The sequence below is a fragment of the Astatotilapia calliptera genome, chromosome 18, assembly GCF_900246225.1.
Source record: "Astatotilapia calliptera chromosome 18, fAstCal1.2, whole genome shotgun sequence".
In the NCBI taxonomy this organism is placed as follows: Eukaryota; Metazoa; Chordata; class Actinopteri; order Cichliformes; family Cichlidae; genus Astatotilapia; species Astatotilapia calliptera.
The window spans coordinates 5029589-5044006 of NC_039319.1; the positions used below are offsets into that span (position 1 = coordinate 5029589).

Genomic DNA, 14418 nt, shown 5'->3' on the forward strand with positions numbered 1-14418 from the left:
AAATTTGTTTAGTCTGATGTTCATGACTGGATGCCAACATTGGCATGGTCCAAGTCAGCCTGCAGGTAGATAAATGTGATTAGGAAGGACTGAACTCACTACAAAATAAAATATTTGCTTACATCCATGTCTTATACATTTGTTGTATATCATGCAGTGATGATGCACTAATTAGTGGATAACATAGACTGTATATAAAAGATGTAGCTTACAGGCTGTATATAAATCCTTTATTTAAACAGACATGAAAAATAAAGGCTGGATATACTGAGAACACGTCGGATGTGGGCGTGGCTGTGACCACCAGAGTTTATTGTATCCACTAGAGGCGCTCCAGCATTATGCATGTCGAGGTTCCCATCATTTGAAAAGTGCACATCATGTTGTATCCAGTAAAGTTTGGAACTAGCGACTGAGACCATAAACCCATGAGGGAAATGTCCTGAGGTCACAGAGAAGTCCCCTCAGATGGTTTAATGATTCACAGAGTAAAGGATCCAAACACAGGCCACAGGAGACCAGGGTAAAGTCCAAAATCTAAACCTGTAATCAGTCTGAGGTCACAGTCAGGTGGGCAGTCGAGCATCCGTGAAGCAGGAGAGAGCATGATGAAGGACAAACTGGAGCATGAGAAATTTCTGAAAACTTTCACTGCAAGTAGAAACGACAATTTGTCAGGTGACTGAAGAAAACAGAGTATTTATATACTGTGGAGGGTGATTAGGTCATTGAATACAGGTGGAACTAATGAAAATTACAGAGGAAAAACCATAGACTGTGACTTTTGAAGCCTCAGTTTCAGCATTTTGGCCACTGCATTGCTGTTTTTTTTTTGTTAAGCTGGAAGTGACCTCATGTGGATGGGATTACTCTATCTTGCTGGTTTTGCGTGCTGCATCCATAATGGGCTTGGGTTCAAAGCACAGACACTGATACCTGCAAATTTCTGCAAAGTAACCGAATAATAATCTGAATTTCTGTCATCGAAGCTGAAACATAAACTTATTAGGTGATCTATATCACAAAACAAGGCCAGGACTGAAGTTGTTCTACACCAAACTCGATCATCCACGCCTTTATGGAACTTGCTTTGTGCACTGGTGTGCAGCCATATTGGAACAGGAAGTGGCCATCCCCAAACTGTTCCCTCAAAGTTGGGAGCATGAGATTATCCAACAAGTCTCGATATGCTGGAACTAAGGCTGAGCCCAACTCCTAAAAACAGCTCCACATCACAATCCTCCGATTATTCAGTCAGACAAGTCCCGTTCCCCTGGCATCTACCAAACCCAGACTCTTCCATCGGATTGCCAGATGTAGACGTGTAATTGGTCCCTCTGGAGAACACCTAACATTACAGTAAGTTGGTGACCTGTGCGCACTATATGCCTCAGCATCCGCTGATCCCACTCTGTGACTTTACGTGACCTAGCACTTAGAGTTGCTTCCACTGAATTCCACTTTTCACTTTTCCACCTGAAGTTAACGGTTCGGTTGGGTGACTGAGTACTTTTGAATATAATGTACCATTAAGCTCCATCTGCCGTCTTTTACCTATATGTAATTTTCTGATTGAGTGGGATATCACTGAGATATCTCTGCTGCACCTAAATGAACATTCACCTAGCAGACTTTAAATGAGTGAATGAGTGATTAAATTTCACTGAGATAAAACAGAAAACAAACGATCAAAATGTGTTTCAGCTGTGATAATCTTTCTAATTAACCCTTCTTTGATCTCTTTTCTGCATCGCAGCCTCGCAGACTACTTGTTCAAAAGCACATGAACTACAGCTGACATTTATCCATCTTATCAATTAACATAAATGACAGAGTCAGGTTAACAGATTGTGTGTGTGTGTTTGTGAGAGAGAAAGTGAATGTGGCGCCCTCTACCGGTGTGTTGTTCATGGTGTGAAAATATTAAGCAGCACTTTGTTTTCATTTTAACTCCTGAAACTTTGACTGAAAATCGATCGGATTAAAAATATTGATTCCTGTGAGTTCAGTCGTGGATCTTTAGGATCACCTAAAGGGAAATTGTGTATGTGAGGCGCGTGAAGGCGGCAATAATTAAGAGGTGTGAGACAGGAAGAGAACAAAATCTGCATTCAAAATAAAAGCACAGCACTGGGGTTTGGATCTTTTGAATTTATTCATCTCCCAGAGTTGTTTCAAAAAGAATTTACTCTTACTAGCTATCAACATACATCCGATATTTTTTAGCAATGCATCATATTCTTTACTTTTAACAGACACACACTGGTGAACCGTAACTTGTCAGTATAAACGAGGTAAGCAGTGAGAACAAACCGTAGAAAAAGGAGAATGTTCAAAATAAACAGTCAAAATCTCCAAAATATATATATCTATAAAATCAGTCAGTAAATAAAATGCATTTCAATGTCTCAGTTAAAAATAATTACATAATCATCCTGACGCCTTTCTTTGAGTGTTTTAACTAAATTCAGATTTTTTTTTAGCCTGGATTGCTCTTGCTTTACCTATTTTTATTTAAAATAAGGAAACAAGTAACTAAAAATATTAACCTGCTTTTATAGTCATATAACATTTTATAACATACTTTATTCTGGAAATTAAATTAAAACAAAAATAAAAATCCAAGTATCACAAAAGTAACATTGATTTATTTTTTAATCTATAATTTATTAGCTCGTAACTTTTAGTTAAAGCCAGCCTGTGAGTCTGATTTACTCAGGTTTAAATTTGGAGGGTGTGAGAGCCACAGGCAGCGGACTGGGCAAAACAGTTGTTTAATACAGTCATTGGTCTTAACGCTGTGATCTTATTTTGAAAATACAGATTCCGGTAGCAGCTCTGCAGTGTTAGCTGTAGCTTGACGCTGGTTTGCGGAGAACGCGCAGAGCCGCTGCCGCACACGGAGCGACGCTGACGGACTCGGTGTGACTGACTTTGGATTTTTGTGGTTTGTGGAGCAGCGTGGGGACTGGAAACAGGGAGAAACAGCCGGAAAACAGATATTTAAGTCGGTTTGGAACGGCGGAATGGCGGACCGGGACCCGGTGCCGCTTCCTGCGGAGGTGCGGGCCAAACTGGCCGAGCTGGAGCTGGAGTTATCCGAGGGTGAGTACTTGGGTTTCACCGCGGAGCTCGGCGGCTCTGCCGGGGCTCTGCTGCTGTTGTTGCTCTGGGACTGTTTGTCCTTGCTGAGTTTGAACTGCTAGGAGATAAAGTGCTGAGCTCCAACAAGTTCAAGTGCATGTCTGTTCACACGCACACACGCTGCCACAATGACTGCTTTAACTGATCTGGATTTGGATGCAGGAGATGTGGCAGTGAAATGGAAACAGAGCTGTCACTGGCTGTGGACAGACTACAGTGCTGTTAGGGGGTTCTTGGATTGAAAGGAGATCATTGCAGGTTCACTCCCCCACACTGACACACAACGTCACCTGACGCCAGGTATCATGGGAATAATACAGATAATAGATAAACATCCCATAAAGTGCTCTGGATGAACTGGAGTGGCTGCTGTGCACCAGAGCTCCACGGTATTGTTGCAGTGAAGCCTGCAGGGCTCCTCATTATTCATAGACTGTTGATTATCTGAAGGAGTTCATCAATCCTTACTCTACATAGTGTCCCAGAGTCCAAACACAGCCACTTTACAGCCAGCATTCACCTTTAAATCCAGCTGTACATCACCTTTTAACACTTAACTGCTTTATTTTGTCTGCTCAGGTTTTCAAAAATTCCCTACAATAATTCCCCAGAGTCAGGTGACGTCTCCAAAATCCACACACATCCACGCTGCTCTGCTAATTCCTGATAAAAATCAAAGAATATGTGTCATTTTTACCCCTAATCTGTTGATCTGTGCATGAATCCTTCCATCACGGCTGATAAACAACCCATAAAGTGCACTTTGAAGCCTCACTGGAGCGCAGGAGGCACACAGCAGCCTGCTGTGGGGATATCCCGGGAATTCTGTGGAGGTTTGTGTTTGTCAGTAGGAAAGTTGTTGTCAGAGAGGTTTTGTTATAAAATCCCGTTGAGCAGAGCCCTGCACGCTGCTTAGATGGTGCACAGGCAGCATGCAGCTGTTAGGAGACACACTTTTCACATGACACACCGCAGCCAGGCAGCCTTTTCTCCAGAGAGGCGATGAATGATTCCCATTATATTCCTGCGCCCCCCCAATAACACTACAGCATGCTATATCGGGTTGTTTTGCAAGATACTGAAATGCAGCTTGGGTATTGATTTTCTCATTAGCCCCCCTCACCACCACCTCCCTCTCTTTCTCCCCCTCCTTCCTCCTTGTTCTTCTTCTACTTCAGATTGATATGTCACATTGCTGCAGACTCACTCTCAGCCTGGAGAGTATCATAGTGTCATATTTCAGCTTCCTGCGAGCAGTGTTTTCCCTGCTTCTCTCCGAGGCTTTGTGAGGCTCGGCCATGTATGGAGAAAGAAGACGGCGAAGAGGGAGGGAGGGAGGGGAAGAGATTGTAACAGCTGACTCTGAATGCACACATCGCATTTTAATGTTTCCACCGCTGCTGCTGTGAACGCTGAAAAGATGAGACAAGTAGTGGTGATGAAGAGGAGGGATGGATGGGGCGGGGAAGGTTGCACATATAAACCGCCAACTCGGAGTTCCTCCAGTGTAAACAAGTGCGTCTCTGGGAAACGGGGTCAGATGCCCCGCTGCAATATTTACATGCTTTGTTGATGGCGCGAGAGTCTGCGGTGGCGGTGGATGCAAAGCTTCCCCGCGTCCTGCAGACTTTGACCTAATTTTTCAATTTCCACGCATCATCCCTCCTCCATGCTTTGAAGCCTCTCGCCTCGGGGGAGTGGTGGCAGAAAACGCTGTTGTCAGCACTCAGGTGAAGGCAGAACTTCACAGGGACCTCGTATCCTGCTGAAGAGCCCTTGAGCAAGGCAGTACACCCTCTTGTTTCCCCCCTAACTGTCATCAGGTGGTGGGAAGCATCCTCAAAGTGCTTCAGGTGATGGAACAAACATCCCCTTTATACACTGCATGAAAATGCTCTCTGAGGAAGTATGAGGATAATGGGTCATATACCTGGAGGATGAGTGCCTTGCTCATGGGCACAAAGTTCCTGTAAAGCTGTGTCGACACCTGGATGCTCACAGTGATGACGATGGCAGCACAAAGCAAAAAAAATAACCTCTGCTTTTTCTCTCAGCCTGCCTCTCTGCTCAAACCCTACCAACAGTTCCTACATTTCCCAGAATTCCCTCTGTTCTGAGCACCATCAGGGCACAGGTGTGAACTTGAGAATGAATTTTAAAGCCTGCTGGGCGGACGCTAGATTGAGCAGCGCGGTGAATAGTTGTGATTGAGATAAAAGAGGAGGCGACCTCTCACTCGGACGCTGACCTATCGCATCGCTGCAGTGCATCCTGGGATAGCTGGGGCTCTTAGTGGTCTGTAGTTTTTGCAGGAGACCTTCTGGGTGTGGCACAAATGTGGCATGTTTTAATAATAATAATAACTTTATTTGTCAGACTTGGAGAAAATAGAAGCTTGACTGACTTCTCCCCAGTCTGAGTTTAAGAGCACCGCTTTCATTTTGCTGCTGGATCTGATTTTGGAGAAGAAGGGCTGGGAAACGAATGTCGCAAACACCCTCACCCTGCAGGTCTGCAGCCTGGACACGGTCCTCACAGAGACAGACACTCCCGCTGAAACACACAACCCCGCGCTCGTCGTGCAGCTGCAGACTGACGGGCTGTCCTCAGCTAATCTGGCTGCTGGCTGAATATTAAGCTCTGCAGTCCAGCCCAGATAACAAGCTGTCCATCCCAACACACTGCAGATTACACACACACACACACACACACCAGGCTGACCTCAGCTGCTCTGCAGTGCTCGTGCATTGTTGTCTCTGCTGTAGTTTTGATGCAGATTTAGGGTTGTTTCCGTTTTCTTTCATTATGCGCTGCTCCAGCTGCCAGGAGGGCACATGCCAGTCAGCTCTGTGGGCATCTCGTCGCCTGTAAACAGCCCAGGAAACATTAAACGCATCATTTCTGTCTAATTAATTAATCAGCAGATAATTGAAGCTCTTGCTTTGGCTGCAAACGTCCAGCTGCTCGCTGACCTGTTTGGCACGTTGGGTAAAAAAGTGAAAGGCTTCAGCTCGTTTAATTTTTTAGATTTCGAAGGGGCGCGCTCGTGCAAAAGCGAGCTGCTTCATTGGTTTGTAAGTGTATTCATCTCATGGCAGAACGTATTGAAAGTTACTTCAGTGTCACATTTCATTGAATCGAGAAGTGAAACCCTTTGGCGAGCTTGGGCTGATGTTAAAATCGCTCTTGCTTCACTCACATCTGGTCCTGATAAGAGTCCTGTGTGAGACTTCGGCAGTGAGTCTGTTATTCTGAAGCGCTCACTCTTCCCTCTTTCTTTCTTTCCTGAAAGCTCGTTCTGTCCGTGGCTCAGCAGAAGCGCTTCCTCTCAGCTCTGATATTTGAAAAGGACTCCAGTGTTCCTTCTCTGTGATTTATCGCCCGTATTTCGACCCAAAGGCAACAGGTTTAACTGACAGAAGTGTGAATCTGAGCGTGAGCAGTCTTCTGGATCTGTAGGGCCGTTTCCCAGAATTCATCTCTCGGAAACGTGGGCCACCTAAGTTCACGTGGTTTAAAGCAGATCTGAGGTCTGAGTGCTGTTTGGAGCTAGCACTGCGTGACTATCAGTTTTCCACAGGGCTCTGGTGCAGTTTAGGGCAGTGCTTAAGGCTTTATGTCGTGGCTGGTGAAGTCTTGAATAATTCAATCTGAGGAAACGGAGATCTGCATGTGAATGTGCAGAATCGGCAGCTTTCTGGTGAACTCTGAGTTTGAAGGCTTTAGTGGCGTGTGGGTGCGAGCTTTCTGCAAGTGACCAGCAGAAGTGGAAGTCCTGGCCCAGATTTCGCCGTCTGCAGTGAAAAGTCTGAAACTGTGGCTGTTTCTGCACATCGGCCGGTGGCTTCCCAGATTTTATTGACTGAATAATTGTTTTGTCCATCACACGAACGGTTAAAGAATCAATCATCCTGCAGCCGACTGATCCTTTTAACTGTACAGGGCGATTTCTTCCACCGTGATAATTATTATTGAGTTTCAGCCGCAGGTCTTTCGGTTTCTTTGCAGATGAATTCGCTTCTCGGAGTTTGTCAGAACAGGATGTGATGTGACGTTTTTGGCAGATTTTCAGAAGCTTCCTGCTGAGTGACAGCGTCTGTGCAGAGATGGAGCTCTGATCCTTCTGACAGCTCGCTGTGAATCAAGATCTTCTGGGAAACGCCACTGCTGCGTCCAACCCAGCTTTCTCCTTTTGAGTAATTTGAGATGTCATCATCAGAAAAAGGGAAGGCGGCGAAGAATGCACGCAAATAAACACGTTTTTTGGTTTGTTTTTAAGAGCTGTGTGCAGAATGTCCAAAGACCGCAGATATTTATTTGCTGAGCGAATCCTGGAGGTGTAGCTGCTGACTGTCCAGCTCGGTTCTCCTCTTCCTCTCGCCTTTTTTGTTGCATTAACGAAAATCCCCCAAAAGGTAAACTGGAAATGTAAATGCTGTCACCGGGCTCAGATAAATGTCTCCTTCTCTGCGATTCTTTGAAAACGAGCTGATTAATTTTTCATGAAGCGCAGACAAAGATGTCATTTTCCTCCCTAACAGCCTGAAGTGAACCGTGGGATTTCTCAGTGTTAATAAAAGGCCACACTCTCTGAGCCTCCCGCCTCACAGCCTAATGTATTCAGCCGGTGACATTTTACTGAATCAGGTACAAGTTATGGACTAAAAACTGACACCTTTGCATTTTCCTCTCTCTCTTTGCCTGCAGCCTCACACGTCTTCTATTTAATTTTCTTTAAACTTTCATTTTCTTTTAACGGCCAGAGATTCAGGTGGAGTTCACAAACTCTGACATGTGGCTAAAATGAATGAATTCATTCGGTGAGCTTCCATCAGAGCTGGCCGGAGGCCCGTTTCTGCTCTGCAGTCTGTAGTGATGCAACATGTGGTGCACACATACCTTTAGACCAGGGGTGGGCAACTCCAGGCCTCGAGGGCCGGTGTCCCTGCAGGTTTTAGATGTGTCCTTGATCCAAAACAGCTGATTTTGACCCAAGGTGATATCTAAAACCTGCAGGACACCGGCCCTCGAGGCCTGGAATTGCCCACCACTGCTTTAGACAGAGGAATTAACTGTATATTTACCTGTATGTACTCAGAGTCCAGATTAAGGCTGCCATCTATCATCTATCAGCATTTGCAGAGAGTTTTAGTTCCAGACTAAATGACCAGTGAAGAAGTTTTAACTGCACATTTAATCCCTGCGATGTGTCAATATAAGAAAAACAGCACAACTCAGTTTGTAAATAAAATCTAAAGAAATCTGTCAGCAGTGTAAAAATAACAGAAAACTAATTTCATGCCTTCATCTGCTGAGATGATCACTGACAGTGACGAGGCTCTGATGCCCAGGGAGGAGCCTGGAGCCCGTACCTCATTAATGTCTGCACTGCAGTCGAACGTCTGAGATTCAAGGCGCGGATGTTGCTCTGATTACTGCAACAGGTGGGCGCCGCAGCAGCAAGTGATGGCTTTACACTGGCGGTTAAAACCAGGTGTGGTCCGACCTTCGGACTGGAGATTGTAACAGACTCTGCAACGTAAAAATGAATCACACACACATACAAACATACCCCTCCGACGCTGACTGAGTGAATACTCAATGATTGTGGTGAAGTTTTAAGTCGAGTTGTCTGCAGAAGGAGTTTTATTTACATCGCTGATGACACTGATGATGTTTACGTGGACTTGAGTGTTCTGTGATGACTTGATACTTTGCTTCCCTGATTTCTTTCTCGCAGTCAAACCAAAGTTGCTAATCTGAAAATTATTTATCAGTTGACCAACAGATCGTCTCCATCCGACCCGTCACATCTAGAGGTCCTAATAAGTCATCAGAGGGCTTTTTCATGTTGAGGAATCTGAACTCTGATGACTTTGCTGATGTTCGGCTAAATTAAAGTGTCAGTCAGTGTCCCCTCCCCCCCTGTGTTTTATAAGATGGATAGTACTGAGGGTTTTTTTTTTTTCATTGTTTTTTTTTTTTAGCACAAATAGAGTCAACTGAGCAGACTGTACATAAACGATGGCAGTAACAACTATGATATTGCTCATTTAAGTGCCGTTTTGAAGCATCCGTGTTTACATTTCCGCTTTGTTTCTTTGGAGTCTGAAATGACTGTTCAGATAGCAGGGTGGTTATCATGATAAGGTATCAGGAAATGTTAGCAAGTGTGTCCAGATGCATAGTTGTATCACAAAGACACAGATACCTGCTATAGTGCTACACTACACATACACTTCATACATTTCAGCAGAATTCTCTGATAGTTGAGACCTTGAGTTCAGACTCCCAAGGTCAGGTAAAGCCTGGAAGATGGCTAACTGCTAGCTAACTGCTACAGCTAGCTAGGAGCTAGCTAACTGCCACATCTGTAAAAGTGCTTCAGGTGTTTAACTCTTTCCTCCATAAAGACGACATTTGACCACCTCCCCTGTATAATGAGTTTTACACCTCAGTGTGGATCATTAACGAGGTTTTGCGATCTTTTGAATAGTTTCTGGGATTTTTGAAGGCTAGCTGCGCAGCCAAACACCACCCTCACTAACTTCTGATCCACAGTCATAGTCAAAGACCTGAAATGTGACAGAAAGCACTGATTTCAGAGCAGAGCTTCAGGGGTTACTGCTAATAAACTTTGAAGGGTTGAAAAGTTCAGATTATTAATGATGGATGTGCTGAAAGTACTTTTCATATCAACTTTTCTGTCCTTTGTGCACTTTATCCGCTTCCAGGAACAGCATCTCTGCTGGTTTCGAGCAGCTTCTACCTCGTTGTTCATGATCTTAAAAAACTGCTTTAGTTTGCTGCTGTTCCCCTCCTTCAGGTAAAGAAAGCTACATGCACTATTCTCCTCGCTGTCATGTCACTTTAAGGGCTTCGTTTTTTCCTCTCTGATGTTACATTTAGTCTGCGGTTCCTGTCAGCAGAGCTGAAACCACACATTCAACTTTTCAGAGATGAGACATAAATATCAGTCTGTGTTTGTGCAGTGGTCACAGCGACTTCCCCTGCAACATAACATCTCACCTTTAGACCGGCAGTTGCCATAGAGATGTTATTTTCTCTCCTCCTTCCTGGGAGATTATGGCCTGTGGGGATGGAGGGAGGCTGGTTCTACCTTAGAGCGCGGAGCCTCTGTCACACGGCAGGGCCGTAAATTCATATTTGGTGTCTTCGTCGTCTCCCTCGAGCGATATGAACAGTGATTCAGGACTCCACACGTGCAGTCACTTGACGTAAATCTGCCAGCTGTCCTCGCTTGACTCCCGCCGGAGAAATATCCGCTGAAATTGCCTCTTTATTGCAGACGCGGCTGCTGTTAAAAACAGTCTCAGGCGAGCAGCACTTCAGATCCAGCGAGGTGACGCGAGCCCGAGATGATCAGCCTGTCGAGCTGAGCAAACACAACGAATTTACAGCAGAGGAAATACTCCTCTAGGAAAGGAAAGTTGTTATTTTCTCATTCCTTTTTTATTTTTTCCCCCCTCCATAGTTTCAAAAGCCTGAAGGGTTATAAAACATAAAGCTCACTCGGCGCACAGGCGAGCACGTAAAAACTTTCCGCTCTGGGAAGAAAAACAAAATTAAAGTGATGTTTTCTTTCCCAAACAGCAGCGCTATCGATTCCCCAGAGCATCGTCTTTACACACAAACACTTTCTTAGCTGAATGCAAATCATCTCTCTCCTCTTCCCCCAGTGGCCCTTTGTTGTTGTTCTTTATTAAAACGTGTTCTGGTGCTGGCGAAGGTCACAGAGAGACTTGCACAGAAGTGCACGCATGACGTGAACGAACTAGAAGCAACGAACTTGCTTGTTGTTTTTTGAAACGGGCAACTTGGTGAAGTGACGGCTCTTAAAAGTGTAAACGCATCAACAGAGAACTTGAATGAAAACACAAGGTTGACAGATATGGCTCCGCCTCCTCCTCTGTGCAGTCCGTCCACATGTTTGTCATCAGCTGTCATCCGAGAGGCGGGTGGCTTCTCGCAGGAGGCGGCCGCATAAATATTCATCTGGCCTCACTGTCAGCATCGCAGCACAACAAATCTGAGGGCTGGAAATGTCAGCGGGTCCAGCGGGCGTTTGTTTCTGCCTGCTTTAGGTTGTCAGTTCTCGGCAGGCGGGAGGAAGACAGGTTGACGTCCGGTCAGAAAGCCGGCAGGAAAAGCAGATTGGGCTGCAGAGGCTGCCGAAGGTGATTTGCTTTAGCGGTGTTGAGGTGGAATTAAGTGGAAAACTCGCTTTTTTTCCAATTTAACCGAGTGCCGACTGTTGCTTGTCATTGTAGGCAGAATAACACGAGGCAACCTAAAATAAGATGTCGAGACATTTCAGAGGTATTTATGTGACATCTGCAACAGAAAGCGCTGTAGCAACTTTGTATCTCAAGGAGCTGGAGCAAGTGTAATTATTATCCAATCCTCCCTCGGGCCTGCATGAGAGGAAGAAGAAGAAACAGAATCACAGACTGTATGAAAGGAAAACTGGCCACTGACCTCTTAGTTCATTGTGAAGGATATGCAGACAGTGAAACGACAGTAAACACAACACAGGCTGGGCTTTACGGTGAGAGACCTGAGAGGATAAACAGGAGGGCTTGTGGTGTCCTTTTAACGAAGGCCATATCTTGTACCTCAGCTAGGATAGCTGTCAGCCTGATCTTCTTCCATGAAGTTAACTAATGCATGTTAAACATTTCACATGTAGAAAAAACATAAAGAAGCTTTTGTTTTTAAAAGCTTAAAGACTCTTAAAGTTTGACCTGTTCGTATCTTTTGACTACAGTATGAGCTTTGAGTGTATCCCACTCTAAACGAATACAGTGTAATTTAGCTTTATGCTTGAAGTGGAAAGAAACTCCCTTGAGTCTCCCTTTTTCGCCCTCATTTGTCTTGCTGTCTGCCGAGCTGCACATTTTTCTCTCTGCGTTGAAGAAAGTTGATAACTCTAAATGTTCTTAGTATCCACCGCCAGCAACTTTCCCAATACGCCAAGACGACACTGTCCACTGGTTTTTGGACTGTAGCTTTAAAGCTTGAATTTTGGACCATCCATCCACTGCAACTCACCCGCTTCATTTAGCTTTATAAGTCATTAAGTTGAGCTAAGCACCCTTTTCATACATAATTTACAGCAGTCATAAGCCTGCATACAGTTTTATTGGTTTAATTATGCTTTGAAGTTATTATGAAATGGTAAATTAGCGATAGAGACCATAAGCGTTTTTGTAGAAGGTTGTAAACATGTTTATTTCTGCTGTAAAGTTGGACATTTTAACTGTACAGTCTGTGGGGATTGACTTGCTCTTGGAGCCAGCCTCAGGTTTTTGCCATCTCTCTCAGAAATTTGAGAAAATGATGCAAAACGAACAACTTTCGCTTCAGAGGATTCGGATGTTTCTGGTTTATTCAGCTTGTTCCTGTTTCTATTAATAATCTGTCAGTTCTCTTTATAGCTTGTAGCAAGTAAAAAATCTTTTCATGTGACCGCTGTCAAACAAAAACACGACACAAATGGAGTCTACGGCCTCAAACATGTAAACAAACCAGTGTGGGGATTCCTATTTAAAGCTACAGCCATTCCCAGTTTTCCCCCTGAGTCTGGACAACAGAGGTAGAGACTGTAAAGTTGGCGTGACCTAAAGAGTCACAGCCGATTATTGAGAGTGCGCCATGTAAATAAACCAGAACTGTGCTTTAAAGCATCCGCTTTCTTTTTAGTTATAAAAACTTTCAGATAAAACTCGTTTTGTCTTCACCTCAACATTTCAGAGCACTTAACCTTTAAGATTTCATCAGAGCGCTCGACATGTTTGAAATGAGAACTGAAGACGGCGCATTTAAGCCTCCTCTGCGTTATCTGAAGGGAGATGGCATTTGTGCTTGCTCAGGCGATTTGTAAAAAGCGGAGTAATGGGCTTCGGCTGCTCCATCTGCCATTAGAGCGATCGGAAGACCCCCCCCCCAATCAGCATTTTCATTTGCTCTGCCTCCCGCGTCTCTCCGATCAGTGTCAAACCCGAGAGCTCGGCTTTAAAGCTCGACGGCATCTGGTGAAAAAACCCTCAGTCACCTAACTGGCTCCAGCGAGAGGGCGTTGATCGTAAAAACTTATATTCTCCTCCAGAATCAACTATTAATGAGCTGAGTTCCCAGACTGTGGTGATTATGCGAGCTGCTCTGTGGCGTAGCTGTAGTAGATTTGGGAGTGTTTATTTGGAGTTCAGGCCTGTGTTTTTTTATATGACAGCATTTTCTGGGAGCTCATTCTTTGGCTTTGTGTAGGGATGCAGAAAGGGGTTCTGGGTAACGTATCATGCCGTGCATATCTGCAGCTTGTTGTGCCAAACGCTCGGTTAATAGGAAAGTTGTTGAGTGGAGCCACACCGTGAAGGACTGTTTTCATTATTGATTAAGGCTGAGATTATTTACTTCCTCTGTTAATTATTTTGTGTAGTTGGTGCAAAAATAGCACAATGGTTTCCAGCCACTCAAAAGATGCTGTATATCCAGTTCTGAAGGTGCGTCCAGCAGGCTTTTGGTGTTTTTGCTTGACGATAAGCGGCTTAATTGATCATTTATGTTTTTTCTCATGATTTTTCGAGTGGCTAGTCATGTCAGCTTTAAACTGGGTTTGTTTTCTGCATTTGTAAGTAAGAGCTGTGCTGCATTTAGGGTTTTATAGATGGAGAACTCAACTGGGAGACATGAAGATGCATAAGGGTAGGGCTGATGTATTGTTAAAGTGACTGCTGAGCACACTGGTGATTGCACAGGGCTTTGGAAGGCAGACGCTACTGCAGTATTCGAGGCGGGTGGTGATGTTGGCGGGAGCCTGGAGATGTTCTTTAGTTGGTAAAAAGCAGATTTAGAAATCAGTCTGATAAGTAACAAGTCCAGAGTGACTCCCACGCTGCTGGACTTTGAACACAGTAACCTAGAGCAGCTATAAGCATCAAGGCGGAGGTCAGGTACTTTCCAGAGCCACAACAAAAGGCGCAGTTTTATTACTATTAGGTTTGAAAAGATGAATTGAATCCAGATTTTAATATTTAACAGAGAGCTGACAGTGTACAGAGGAGGGAGGTGATTAGAGGAGTGCTGAGATAGTATTTTAGTATTTATTTATTTATTGTCATTGTCAAGAACAATGAAATTGCGTTTGGGGCTTCCATACAACCCAAAAAAAGAAGAAAATAATAAATACCCCTTAAAACCCAAGTGTACATATTTAACCCAGTGTGACTCCAATGCAATAAGACAATCCTTAGC

At 44.4% G+C, this 14418-nt stretch overlaps 1 protein-coding gene across 4 annotated transcripts in view; it reads left to right on the plus strand.

Annotated features, from left to right (window-relative positions):
- The first annotated feature begins 412 nt into the window (after positions 1-412).
- LOC113009931 (disco-interacting protein 2 homolog C) overlaps positions 413-14418 on the plus strand; it is a 226316-nt gene continuing 212310 nt past the window's right edge. For 2 of the 4 annotated variants that reach the window (XM_026148599.1, XM_026148600.1), the window contains exons 1-2: positions 413-1359; positions 2824-3105. In XM_026148599.1, coding sequence (XP_026004384.1) covers positions 3027-3105 — 79 coding nt within the window. In that variant the 5' untranslated portion in view covers positions 413-1359; positions 2824-3026. The remainder of the gene's footprint in view (positions 1360-2823; positions 3106-14418) is intronic. The other 2 variants (XM_026148601.1, XM_026148603.1) reach the window with 1 other exon arrangement.